This window comes from Balaenoptera ricei, chromosome X (assembly GCF_028023285.1).
Source record: "Balaenoptera ricei isolate mBalRic1 chromosome X, mBalRic1.hap2, whole genome shotgun sequence".
In the NCBI taxonomy this organism is placed as follows: domain Eukaryota; kingdom Metazoa; phylum Chordata; class Mammalia; order Artiodactyla; family Balaenopteridae; genus Balaenoptera; species Balaenoptera ricei.
Window position 1 is genome coordinate 35,332,668 of NC_082660.1, and position 13,499 is coordinate 35,346,166.

At 42.9% G+C, this 13,499-nt stretch overlaps 1 protein-coding gene across 1 annotated transcript in view; it reads left to right on the forward strand.

Moving 5' to 3' along the window:
- The window catches only part of SYTL5 (synaptotagmin like 5), a 95,437-nt gene that overhangs the window by 44,194 nt on the left and 37,744 nt on the right, over positions 1–13,499 (forward strand). Inside the window, exons 3-5 of the mRNA XM_059910915.1 lie at positions 1,829–1,944; positions 3,369–3,474; positions 6,364–6,498. Coding sequence (XP_059766898.1) covers positions 1,829–1,944; positions 3,369–3,474; positions 6,364–6,498 — 357 coding nt within the window. The remainder of the gene's footprint in view (positions 1–1,828; positions 1,945–3,368; positions 3,475–6,363; positions 6,499–13,499) is intronic.

The following is a 13,499-nucleotide window of genomic DNA, read 5'->3' on the forward strand; positions in this document are numbered from 1 at the left end:
TAGCCAGGCTCAGATCACAAGATGGCTTAGGCCAAAATGGGTTCTATGTCAAGAAAGCCATTCCTTGTTCTCTTTCTCCAGGGACCTCCTAACCTATCTGCTTCATAGTGGCCCAAGTATCTTTATCTTTCTTTTCACTTCTTGCCCCCATGATACCCTGATTCACATCTTCATCATTTCCTATCCTATCTCTTGCAATAACTTCTTCATTGGCCTTCCTGCTTGTGGTTTCTCCCCCTTACAATGCTCCAGAGATTCTGTGATTCAACCTGAAATTTAGAAAAACTGCCAGAGTTCCCTAGTGCCTCCAAAATGGCATTCCAACTCCTTAGCTTGACATTCAGAGATTCCCATTATGTGACCCAATCCTACCTTTCAACCTCATCATTTTCCATTACAGTCCTCCATAGAGGTGTTGGGACAAGTAGTAAGTGAACATGGGCCATGTTCTGAGAATGGTAAATAGGTCTGTGTAACTGGGGTAAAGGGTTTGTGTAACCATTGCAGATGGGTGTGATTATTCAAAGATCCTTCTTTTCCACATTCAACGTTCAATTGATTGTGAAACCCAGACAGGTCCTTCTACCACCTTCATTTTTAATTTGTCTCCTCCTCTCTATTAGTCTTGCCATTGCCCTAGCTCGGGTTTTGCCATCTCTCTCCTGGACTGTTGCCATGGCCAACCTGTCTCTTTGTCCCATTCTCTCTTTACTCTAGCTCAGTCATTATATTACATCAAGGTATCGTGCTAAAACAGAGTCTGATTGGGACATCCTTGGTGGTCCAGTGGTTAAGACTCCGTGCTTCCACTGCAGGGGGCACAGGTTCGATCCCTGGTTAGGGAACTAAGATCCTGCATGCCGTGCATCATGGCCAAAAAATTTAAAAAAAAAGAAAGAAAGAAAACAGAGTCTGATCATGGCCCCTTTATAATTCAAAACCTTCATTTGTTGCCCACTGTTGTCATTAAAGATTATTTACCCACTGATGCAGTGGTTAAGAATTTGAGCTATAGCATAAAAAGAATGAAATAGTGCCATTTGCAGCAACATGGATGGATCTAGAGATTATTATACTAAGTGAAGTAAGTCAGAAAGAGAAAGACAAATATCATATGATATCACTTATATGTGGAATCTAAAATATGACACAAATGAACTTATTTACAAAACAGAAACAGACTCACGGACATAGAGAACAGACCTGTGGTTGCCAAGGGAGGGGGGAGGGATGGGTTGGGAGATTGCGAGTAGCAGATGCAAACTGTTATAAATAGAATGGATAAACAACAAGGTCCTACTGTGTAGCACAGGGAACTATATTCAATACCCTGTGATAAGCCACAATGGAAAAGAATATGAGAAAGAATGTATATATATATATGTATAACTGAATCACTTTACTGTATAGCAGAAATTAACACAACATTATAAATCAACTATACTTGGATAAAATAAATGTAACAAAAAAACAAAAAAGAACTTGAGTTATAGGCCAGACTGCTTGGGATGGGATCCTGGCTTTACGTGTGAGACACATCATTTTATTGCTCTAAGTCTCAGTTTCCTCATCTATAAAATGGAGATAATAATGTTTACAGAGGGTTGTTATGTGGATAAAAGTATATTGAGTATGAAGAGCAATTAGCAGGTACCTGGTACATAGTACGTATGCAACTAATAGTGGCCATTATAATCACCATAAAATACTCCAAAGATTGAGATGGACTCTATAAATAACTGGCTATTTTTTACTTAATTAAGGATTTTTGAGAGTTTATTTGGCTAAAGAATTGAATTTCAATGCTCTCCTCTTTTCTTTTGAGTAGGCAGCTAAGGAGTGTAACTGGTGAATGGTTTTTTGAAGAAAAGGCAAAGCGTTTCAAGCACGTCAGTGTTCTGGGCACTGATGTTGTCCGACAGTCCATCTTAAGAAGAAGTCCAGGTAACTAAAGCAAAACTGTTTTAATCTTCATTTTGGCAAGCTAAATAACTTCCCTATATTATGTAGCAAATGAGAACAGTTGAATTTCCTGAATCCCTTGGGTCATTTCAAAACTCAGTGGCATGAAATCTAAATCTGCAATTCATACAAGGGAAGACGAAGTCGGTAGAAAATAAAATCCACAGTGATTTTTCATATATGTGGCACACTGAGATTTTCAGGGGAGGCATTTATCTTCATCACAGACGGGTCTTTTCCTGAATGCACTTCCAATATTTTACTAAACATTTAAGAAAGTAACATAAAACAGATGAATTACATGATTCACATTGTGAAAGCAATCCTTGGTGTTTCAACAGGATGTATTTCAGATTTCATTTAAATGTTTTTCTCATCCAGTGATTCTCAACCAAGGGCTGATATTTTGTACTGTGCCCCCCTCCATCAAGCTAGGGGAGTGTTGAGATATGCAAGGGGGCATTTTTGGTTGTCCCAGTGACTATGGGGGAATTAATGGCATTTAGAGATGCTAAATGGCCTGAAATTGCACAAGACGGTTTCACTCAATGAAGAATTATACTGTCACCAAATGCAAATAACACCCCACCTTGAGAACATTACTCTGTGCATTCAGACTACAATTTAATTGGTTAAATATTGAGCGAACCTGTGTTTAGGATCATGTTTCTCAGGTATGCTGTAGTAAAGGTGGAGCAGGTGTCTTTTGGTCTGTTCCTAGGGTATCTCCCCTTTCAGACACTGGAGACAAATGCCCTTATTTTTAAGTCTGGCGGGTAGGGCTGGGAGGCTTGGACCTGATTCCAGTGCCACTTCTGGGTGTCACAGTAGCAAGGAAGGGCTTTCCCAGGTGGGTAACATCAGGTCTGATGCCACAGAGGGACAGAGTGGAGTTAGAAGTAAGCAGTTAGCTCTGGCTGCTTCCTCCGCTCAAACCTCAGCACCTTCCAGAGTGTAGACTGTCTCTCAAGTCACGAGGTGTGTACACAGGTGTTGGCCCTCCCAGGAAGTCTGGCTTATGTGCTCAAAAACCAGGGTATCGTTTCTAGAATCCCATGCTAGAATTCAGTCTCTAGGGATTTGGAGTTCTCATGAACCAGGCTCCTTCCCTAAAAATATTTGCAGAGGGATCATGTATAGTTCCTCCATTGCAGTCATCCCTAGAAGGCTTATCTCAGCAAAACTCCCACAGATGAGTCCCAATCTTAGTCCTCATTTAACTGCGGAACACTCAACAGATTAGAGATAAGTGTGTGACCGGGAAGCATGGATGGGAACATCATTGCCAATTTTTTAGACTTCTATGTCCTGTGCTAATGTAGGAAAGTGAATGAAGAATAGAAAATTGCTCTCATTTCTGACCATTTCATATGTAAATTTGTCTTCTGATTGTTTTTAATGAGGAGCTGAAGAAATACAAAGCCAAGAACAAACCCACCAGAACGCAGAAAAGTCAGACACTTCGCTTTCTGCTGGGCGGAAGGCCAGCCACGAAGGGCCCAGGAAAAAGGGGTAAGACCCAGCCTCTTCAAGGGAATCTTTGATCTTTGTTCCAGTCACCTGTGAAATAGATGCCTTAGTTTTTCAAGTCTAATGTCACTTAAGTGACCCAGAGAAGGTCAGAGACTCATCCGAGGTAACATTCTCCTATCATTCTCCTCAGGAAATGCAGTTTTAATTACTTTCAGTTTTAGATAAAGGTCCCTTCTGACCTGAACCTGTAAGAGTTTTTCTTTCACTTGACATATCTGGTCCTTTACTTCTGGGTAGAAGGTTTCATGCTAGGGCCAGTCTTGTCTGTAAGGAGGTGACAACTGCCTTTGTTGTAGGGTCAACGCACCTCCCCCGCACCCAACCTGAGTGCTGATGCAAACTGAAGCAGCCAAATCAGAGATTTATTAGTAGGGCTTAAAACATCGTCTCCCCTGTTTGAAATGCGGGCCTCCTTAAGGAAGAAATCATTTGGCCACCTCACTAACTTCATTCAGAAAGCAAATATGTGTCAAGTGCTGAGAACAGGAGTGGGAGGCACACAAGATTCAGGGAGGCGCTGGGAAACTCGGAGTGAGAAGGTTCCATCAGGGAGAGTCAAGTGGCCCCCAAAATGCAGGTCATAAGGACCCGAAGGCAAACTGTTGCCTCACAGCCCTGCCTGTTGCAGTCTCCATTTCTCAGGCAACTGGTGGCCAGTTTTGTGGCCGAGGGAGTGAGAATCCTAATCTACACCAAGTGGCTTTATGGTTCTTTCTGGGTAGTGTGGCTTCGTTCTCAGCAGAAGCCAATGTGAGGGGCTGCCAGTGCCTGAGCTTTCATCTGTCTCTACAGAAAGTCCATTTTGTTCTGTTTTGTTTTGTTTTTTAAAGAATCTTGAACTGTGCGTAGGCAGGAAACCTAAATGTCATTTGACTCAAAGACTCATGACTAACCATGTCTTTGTTAATTAGCAGAGATGAATGGGAAAGATAGCCTAGAGGGACCATACACCCTATGTGTTGAGTCTTCCTACCACGTTAAACCCATTTGTCACTTCTCGGGGCTCCCACAGTGCCTTGTGCCCGTGCGTCACTCGTTACTTGGTGCGCTCTGACACCAAGCCCGTCCTTACACAAGAATGTAAAGTAAATGAACTGGTCTCGCTGAATACCACCCCCGTTTAATTGTAAGCACCTTTAGTGCTGGCCCATTCTAGGAGCTGTAGTGCGCAGACCCCAGGCCAGGCATCACTGCGTGGGTTACAGAATGGTGGGCTTGGAGCTAGGAGACAACAGTGAGCCCTGCTAGAACTCAAAACTGGCATCTGATGCTTCTGTCTTCAAGGAATATAACACCTAGTCGGGAAGAAAAGGTTCAAAGGTCCACACCTGAAAAGTTAATTTGTACAGAAGGATTTTAGAAAAACATAAGATGACAATATCAGCTGCCTGAAAGCCTTTCTAAAACAACAAGACAAGGAGTTAACTACAGGAGATAGAATATGGAAATAAATAATTAAATTCTTTAAAATTTTTATTTATTTATTTATTGGCTGCATTGGGTCTGGCTCTGTAGTTGCGGCACACAGGCTCTCTAGTTGTGGCTCATGTGTTCAGTAGTTGCAGCGTGCCGGCTTAGTTGCCCCACAGCATGTGGGATCTTAGTTCCCTGACCGGGGATCGAACCCACGTCCCCTGCATTGGAAGGGAGATTCTTAACCACTGGACCACCAGGGAAGTCCCAATAATTAAATATTAAATAAGTTGCTTAGATCATTGATGTCGGGAGGGCACAGGGGACATCGGGAAAGATATTAAATTCTAAGTGGGACTTGATGAGGATTTTGAAAGATGGATGGGGCCAGGCTAACAAAAGAGGACGAACAGTGATTCCAGGTGGAGGAGACACCATAAGCAGCACTGCAGAGGTAAGGACATGTACAAGGTGGTTCTCAGAGCAGCATAAATTGACATTATATTAACTGCTATTCTCACCAAAAATGTAGTTTTCCAGTTAGATTGAACCTTCTGACACTTTGACAAGACATTCTTCTAGTGGTCTTTGAAACAGAAACAACTTGGCAGATTCTATTAAGATTGTCCCAGTACCTCTGGAATACTTTTTCCCCCTGAGAAAACTGGAGCCTGTAAAGTAAATGAACTGGTCTCTCCAAATACCATCACAAAAAGAATATAACTTTGGTTTTTTAATCCAAGTGCATTTGGAAAGATCCATGTTTGAGGTCTTTGGTAGCCTGGATTTTGACTTGAATCTTGGTTTCTGAAAAGCTCTTTTTAAGTTAAGTTAGTAATTTAGTGAAATGGGCATGCAATCAAATTTCATCTGGTATGAGCCATTCCATTGTTCAAACTTATTACCCCAGGGCCATGGGTGCCGTCACTTATTCCACAAGAATTGGCTGGGTTCTAGTACGTACCAGGCATCTCTCTAAACTCAGGGGACCTAGCAGGGAACAAGAAGAACAGAGTTGCTGCTCTCAGGGAGCTGCAGTCTAATAAGTTGCTACCTCAGTTGGTCTCAGAGGATCATCCTAGCTCTCCTCTCTGAGCAAGGTGAGTTCAAGCTCCCTTTTCTCAGCATCCTGTAAACAGGCTCTGCCCAGGCGATGCTTCTCCATTCTCAGGTGACAGTGTCGAGTCCCCAAAGTCAATGGTCTTCTTCTTAGAAGGGACAGAGGCCTGGCTTACCAGCAACTGGTACAGCCTTGGAAGAATGTCCTAATCTCCTCTACCAGAACCTTTGACACTCTACTGCAGAAGCCCTGGGGACTCCCCAGAATTTCTCAGCCCCAAGTCTGCTTGAAAGAAGAATTATTTACTGTTGAAAGTACAAGAAATGGTATTCTTGAAATGATATGTTTAAATGCTTTCTTGTCTTGCTTTTAAATATATATATGTATAATTTCAGATTTCTTCTTAGCAAGTTCAGATCAGCAACCAGAGGAGAAATTGTAACTTCAAAAACTGAAAGTGGGCGGAGCTACAGCTTGGACTTAGACAGCCAAAATTTTCGGAGTTTAAAGTCAGCCCCTGGTTCAGACAGGTAAGACACATACAGATTGGCCAATGGAATAGCCTGAGGATAAGGTTGATGTATTTCCATCCAAACAGTGCTTCTACATACCTGTCAAGTATTCCCTCTCAGAGATCTAACACATAATGTGAGAAGCCAGGAGGATATTTTTCAGTTGAAATGGAAAGCACTTACACTTCTGGAATTACAGCTATTGAAATCATCTGTGTTACCTGCACGGCTGAGACTTGATGTTTTGGGACTCAGGGCTGCAGTTCAGATGGAGAGATCCAGGAAAATAAATTATTTTCATTGATTTCTTGATATTTTTCTGTTTAAGCTTCTGAAAAAGAAACCTCTAAGTGTCATATACATTCCTTGCAGCTTTTTTTAAAAAAAATATAAATTTATTTATTTATTTATTTTTGGCTGTGTTGGGTCTTTGATGCTGCGTGCGGGCTTTCTCTAGTTGTGGCGAGCAGGGGCTACTCTTCATTGCGGTGCATGGGCTTCTCAGTGCAGTGGCTTCTCTTGTTGCGGAGCACAGGCTCTAGATGCAGTGGGCTTCAGTAGTTGTGGCACACGGGCTCAGTAGTTGTGGCTTGCGGGCTCTAGAGTGCAGGCTCAGTAGTTGTGGCGCACGGGCTTAGGTGCTCTGCGGCATGTGGGATCTTCCCAGACCAGGGCTCGAACCCCTGTCCTCTGCATTGGCAGGTGGATTCTTAACCACTGCGCCACCAGGGAAGTCCCCTGCAGATTTTAAAAAATTAAAAATAATTTCATTTGGATCGCCTCAGAGAATTTCCATAAATTCCACTTCTTTCTAGTTCCACCACCTCTAACTTGTTGTCAGTGGGCCAGCTCGTCAGATCTCCTATACATAGAGCTATCACCTTGTCAAGAAAAGTAAAGAGAGAAAGGATAACCAAGAGCGTAGTCATTTCATATCAGGCTTGATGTTCTTTATCCTGTTGGGGCATAAGTCAAGGCTTATTTTCATGACCGGTGTATTATCAAAGGCAACGATGAGAAAAAAGATCTACGCTCATGTTTCATTAAGAGCACAGGTACTCTCTTACCGATGCCTTTTTCCCTATAGCAGCGGTCCCCAGCCTTTTTGGCACCAGGGACCGGTTTTGTGGAAGACAGTTTTTCCACGGGGTGGGGTGGAGGGGGTGTGATGGTTCCGACAGTAATGCAAGCGATGGGGAGCGTCAGATGCAGCTTCGCTCGCTCGCCTGCCGCTCACCTCCTGCTGTGCGGCCCCGTTCCTAACAGGCTGCGGACCGCTACCGGACCCCTGCCCTGTAGCATTCCTGCAAACTAGTGTCACTTTATGTAAAACTGCACCCAAAAAAATAAGCATAAAATAAATCACTTCTCATCCACTATCAGAAGATTATCACTGTATTCACTCTTTTCCAAATTATTAAGAATGTAGATTTATTTCCTTTATGATAAAAAAAAATACTTTAAACCCTGGTTGTGTTTGTCCTCGAAGTCATTTCCTTTGACTTCCCTTGGGGTAGCCCCCTGTCGTGTCCCACAAAAACTTTATATAAAGAAAAAAGCTCATTTTTGGTTTTGATTGTTGAATTCCTGACTCTCAGACAGCGATCAAGATTATTTAGAGATGACAAGCAACTCGCTTAGTGTTGCTATTTTTGTTCAGCCTCGTGGGGACTCAATGGAGGAGCCCTCTTGGCTCATATTTCAGGCTGGCATTTAAAAGGGAAAATATATATATATAACGAGGAAAGATGGAGTCCCCCGTTAAAAACACTTAAAGTCTCCTGGCCCAACAAACATTAAATTATTCCATTTTAAATTAATTTGTCTTACAGTTACTCAACAACAGGAAGGGGCATGCTCTCCAGTATCACATTGCTTACGCCGTTCTTTCAGAATCTATCTGCCTAGGTTTATTCCTTGTGTCTTAACTACTGCTGGGTATAAATACAGTTGACCCTGGAATAACACAGGGGTTAGGGGCGCCGACCATCCCCCAACACACGCACTTTGCCCAGTCAAAAATCCGCGTATAACTTGACAGTCAGCCCTCTCTATCCACGGTTCCTCTGTATCCAAGGCTTCACCCAACTGTGTATCGTGTAGTACTATAGTATTTACTGTGGGAGAAAAGTCCCTGTATAAACGGACCCATGCAGTTAAAGCTATAAAGCCATATGGACATGTTTCACCAAAGACTGGTGTATTGACCCAGGGGTTTTCTTGTTGTAAACTGGAAGGTCGTCCCTAAGTAGATTTTATATTTTAAATTGTAAATACCCGAGATGGTTTATAGATAGAATATAGCAGTCAGGGTGCTTTGGCTGAAGCATGCCAAGAACAATGATTTCACATGAAGGAAGAGAGTCAGGATGTTTGGGAAATCAGTAGAACAACATGTCATTTTCCTAGAACGTGTATTTATCACAGTGATGGCTCATTAATGGACTGCCACAGCAAGATGAATTACCTTATCCCAAAATTATTCCTTAGAAAAGTTGGGGCAGGAGGTGGCCCATCTTTTCTTCACTCCCATCACGTAAAGATGTTAACTCCTTTTTGTTTGCTTGGAGCTGCAATAATTCTGCAAAGCCAAGTGGTAAAACTGGCAGACTCTTTTCTCCTTAGGTTCTGCAAGCAGAATTGCAGCCTCCCCTGTAAATCATTTTTAATATGGAATAGCAAGTTCCCCAAAAGAGAATTGCAAGATTCTGGTCTCTTTGGTCTATTACCTGACCTAGCTTAGCAATTAATTCCCCTTTCTCTTCCTCAGTGCCTGTGTCTTCATAGTTTGTTGCTCTTTTCCTGAAGCAGTTGGGCTTGGGCATCCTTTTTTAAAACTCATAACATATCAGAGTAGAAATGATGTTTTAGTAGACGCCTGGTTAGAGTTTATTTCTTTTCAGTAGTTTCAAAACAGGGAAATGTGTGAATGGCTTAGTCAAGCCTCAGCAGCCTCTAAGAGGAACATGGCAAATGGCTCTTCACTGGTTGCTAGGGACTTGACACATGGGGCAGATGAGATTTTTTAAAAAGAATGTAAATGTGAACTATAATTGATAAACAGAATGCTCTTCAAGGCAGTGATTCCTAATTCCTTTCACGCCGTGATGACTCGTCGTTATGGTGTGATTTGTGAGATGTCTATCTTAAATCATACTCGCCTAGAAACGAACCCTCAGGCAAGGATTCCTAAGTGAGGAATTTGTTAATTGAAATGATTCCAGGAGGAACCAGTAAGGGAATAAGAAAGACAGAATAAAGAAAAGGAGGAAGGTAAGCAATGTGCTGTCTCCAGGTTTTTCCATTTCGAGCAGCTGGACCATTGCACTTCTGTCCCAATCAGTCATTGTCTGTTAGGTTCCCTTAGGGTTTCCATATTGAGCAAATAATGACACAGGATGCCCAGGTAAATTTTAGTTTCAGATAAAGAACTTTTTAAAAAGCATGTTTCATGAAATCTTATTTTCATATACTACGTAAATAGTAGTGTATTTTTATACTAAAAAATTCTTGATTGTTTATCTGAAATTCAGATTTAACTGAGGGTCAGGGGAGGCACACCTCAAGGCATGTCTTGGCCTCCAATGGTAAAGGCAAATCTCTGAAGGTCATAGGTGCAAGCCATCAGCACCCAGAGGCTAGGGATGCATGTGCGGAACCTGGTACAACGGGTCTGAGGGGATCTGGGTGGGACATCAGTACTGTCCCCTAAAAGACAGAAAGGAAAAGTGGAACTTGGAACTGAAAATTTATTCTGTTCAGTAACAAATGGATAAAGGATGCTTCTGTGCTTCTCAGCAGCATTTCTATCATGACATTGGGGGATGTGGCAAGCATTTAACCGTGGGAACCTGTACCTTCTGATAACCAACCAGTTTCTCATATCCCCCCCCCCCCCCCCCCCGCCGACCCCCTGCCCAAGCACATTCCAGTTTTCTCCAGTTGTTCCTAATTGCTCTCTAGGAAGCCCAGGACTGACTGTCACAGTCTCTGTGAAGCTTCACAAGCTGCTTTGGCTGGCTCTGATCCAAAAGCAGAAACCACACTATTCACAGCAGCCCGCAGTATTGAATCTTATCAATACTTCCATGAAGTGATGGACAGGTGATAGAAGAGGTGAGGGAGTGTGGAATCATGAGAGTCTGTAGTTCACTTGAACCGTGACCATATCAGTGGGAGTTACGTGAGGTCTAGAGTTGCCAAATAATTCTTCAGCGAGAAACTTATAACTCAAGACCATCACTTTTCAACACATCCTTTGCCCACCATACGTACCTATCTTGATTGGAATTCCTCCAGAAGAAAACCCTGATGTAAGGATTCCAAAGCAAGTAATTTACTTAGGATGTGGTCTTGGAACACACAGATAGGGGAGTGGAGGTAGTGAGCCAGGGAAGGGAGGGGAGCCAAAAGGAGTGTGTCATTAAGCCAGTTACCACTGTGGCAACTAGCGTTCAATCTCGGACACCTGTAAGAGACAGGCTAGAACACTTCTCAGAGTCATCCAGTCAGGAGATCAGGAATCTGGGGTCGTTATCAACCAGCTCCCTGTTCATCGTTGGTTGAGGGCTAATTCTGGGGCACTTACTCTCTGGCACTTCTGACCTGTTCTGTGCACAGGAGCTCCATGCTCTTGGGATCCAAAAAAGTCCTCAGCTGTAGAGTTGTGGGTGTTCCTAGTAAACAGGATTCTGTGGATAGAGGAGGTGAGTTCTGTGGATAGAGGTGAGTGCTGAGGTGAAAGGGGCGGGGGCACCGATGTCTGCTACAGCATCCCTCCCTAACTGCTCTCGGACCTCCTCCAAAGGTGCAGAGTGTCAGACCACCAGTTGCTCAGCCCCTGATTTATGTTTTCTTTATATACATGTGACGTTCCTTATTATAACGTCAATAATGTGAGGCAGTATGGAGATCAGGAGTTCAGCCAGACCCTTGACACTATACTTAGGTTGAACTACAACTGCGTTCTTTTTTTTTTTCCATTTTATTTATTTATTTATTTATTTTTGGCTGTGTTGGGTCTTCGTTTCTATGCGAGGGCTTTCTCTAGTTGCGGCAAGCGGGGGCCACTCTTCATCGCGGTGCGCGGGCCTCTCACCGTCGCGACCTCTCTTGTTGCGGAGCACAGGCTCCAGACGCACAGGCTCAGTAGTTGTGGCTCACGGGCCCAGCTGCTCCGCGACATGTGGGATCTTCCCAGACCAGGGCTCGAACCCGTGTCCCCTGCATTGGCAGGCAGATTCTCAACCACTGTGCCACCAGGGAAGCCCCTACAACTGGGTTCTTGACTTGCTCATCCTGTGGCCAAATGATTGTAAGCCGGAAGCCGCCTCCTTGTTATCTTGTCATTTCTCCAGTTGTTTCCCACCTATGCATTTTATTTATACAAATGAATTCAACACAAAGCTCTGCCAACATTATTAGCCTAGTACTATATGCCAAGTGGTAAATGTGGAAGATCTTAGTTAATGCTACTTTTCCACCCGTTCGTGAACTTCCAGTTTGGCAGGGAAGGTTGGGATGACTAAACAAATAATTTCAAGACAATATGGTATCATGCTAAAAAGATATCTATGTGCTATGGAAAAACCAGAGATAGGCATTTAACCTTCCAGAGGATTCAGGCAAGCTTCCTGGAGATGGTCCCTAAGCAGTTTGAAGGAGTGAGAAGGACTTGGCCAGGTGAAGAGAGGTAAGAAGAACATTCTAGATAGAGGAACTAGAAAGTGCAAAGGGAAAGAGGCATAAAGCAATTTTGCATGTGCTAGAAAACAAACAGTTCAGGGTTTTTAGAGTGTAAAATTGAAATGTGGTTTACAAGAGATGAGATGGAGAGCTTCATTGGACCAGGATATGGATGGCTTTGGATTCCTTGGTAACTTTTTTCTTATAAGCAACATAGCATTACAGGTAGAACAAGAGTTTAGCAAATCTGAACTACTAAGTACAGAGTAAGTGCTTGTTCCATTTAGTTACTGAAAGCTAAGTTCTGCTAAACACTTGCTTTCCTTGCTGTCTAGCGGGGGAGGGCAGGTGGTTTTCTTGCTCTGATTTCTAGTCTACCCAAGGTTTTTCATGGCTGCTGGCCTCTCCTCCAACCGGCTTCCAGCCATTCTTTAGAAACTAGACATGGGAACAGAATTTTGTTGTGATTGTAAACGACCAAAATATTATCAGACGGAGAGTTCTACCTGTTCTTAATTTTCTTTTTCCTCATACCCAGAGTCCTTCCCTCATCATGACTGTCTGCTCCATTTTAGAGAGTCTTTTCAAAGGAAACAGATTCTTTGAGGAAACCCTAAACATTTAAAAACCATCAAACAAATCAGCTTTTGTTTTAGTAAATCAAACGATAAAGCCTCTTTATGTACTTAACACTAAGATTCATCGAACAAGATTTCACTGAGCACCTACCACATTGTATTATATTTGTCCTTTCTCCAAAAAGGAAAAGGAAGGAAAATATGTGTAATTCAGCCACAGAAAGCTAGTGGCTTCAGAGGAAACTGCAGCTAGAGAAACTGCTTAATGAATTTCCACTTCTTCCATATTTACCTGCTTCTCTAATTCAGAGTTCAAGAGCTCTTAGGATGGTTCATTTGTGCCTAAATATAACACACACACACACACACACACACACACACCCAGTACCAGAAATTCATTCCTTTGGGGTGTGTTGACCTCTCCAAAGAGTTTGGTTTTTAAATGGAGACACACACAGGGGCCAACAAACTTTTCTGTAAAGGTACAGATAGTTAATATTTTTGACTTTGTGAGCCATCTGTCTCAACTACTCACTGTGCTGTTGTAGTGTCGACTGAAAAAAAATGCACAACATGAGAGTTGTGAGTTAAGTTTTACTGGGGGCACAATGAGGGCTATAGTCTTGGAGACGGCATTTCAGAGAGCTCTGAGGAACTGCTCCAGAGAGGCAGGCGGAAGGTCAGTGTTATATGTGACTTTAGTGAAGGGGGACGTGCAGTGAAGCACACATGTTGGCAGAGGCTGGCCGCTAGTCA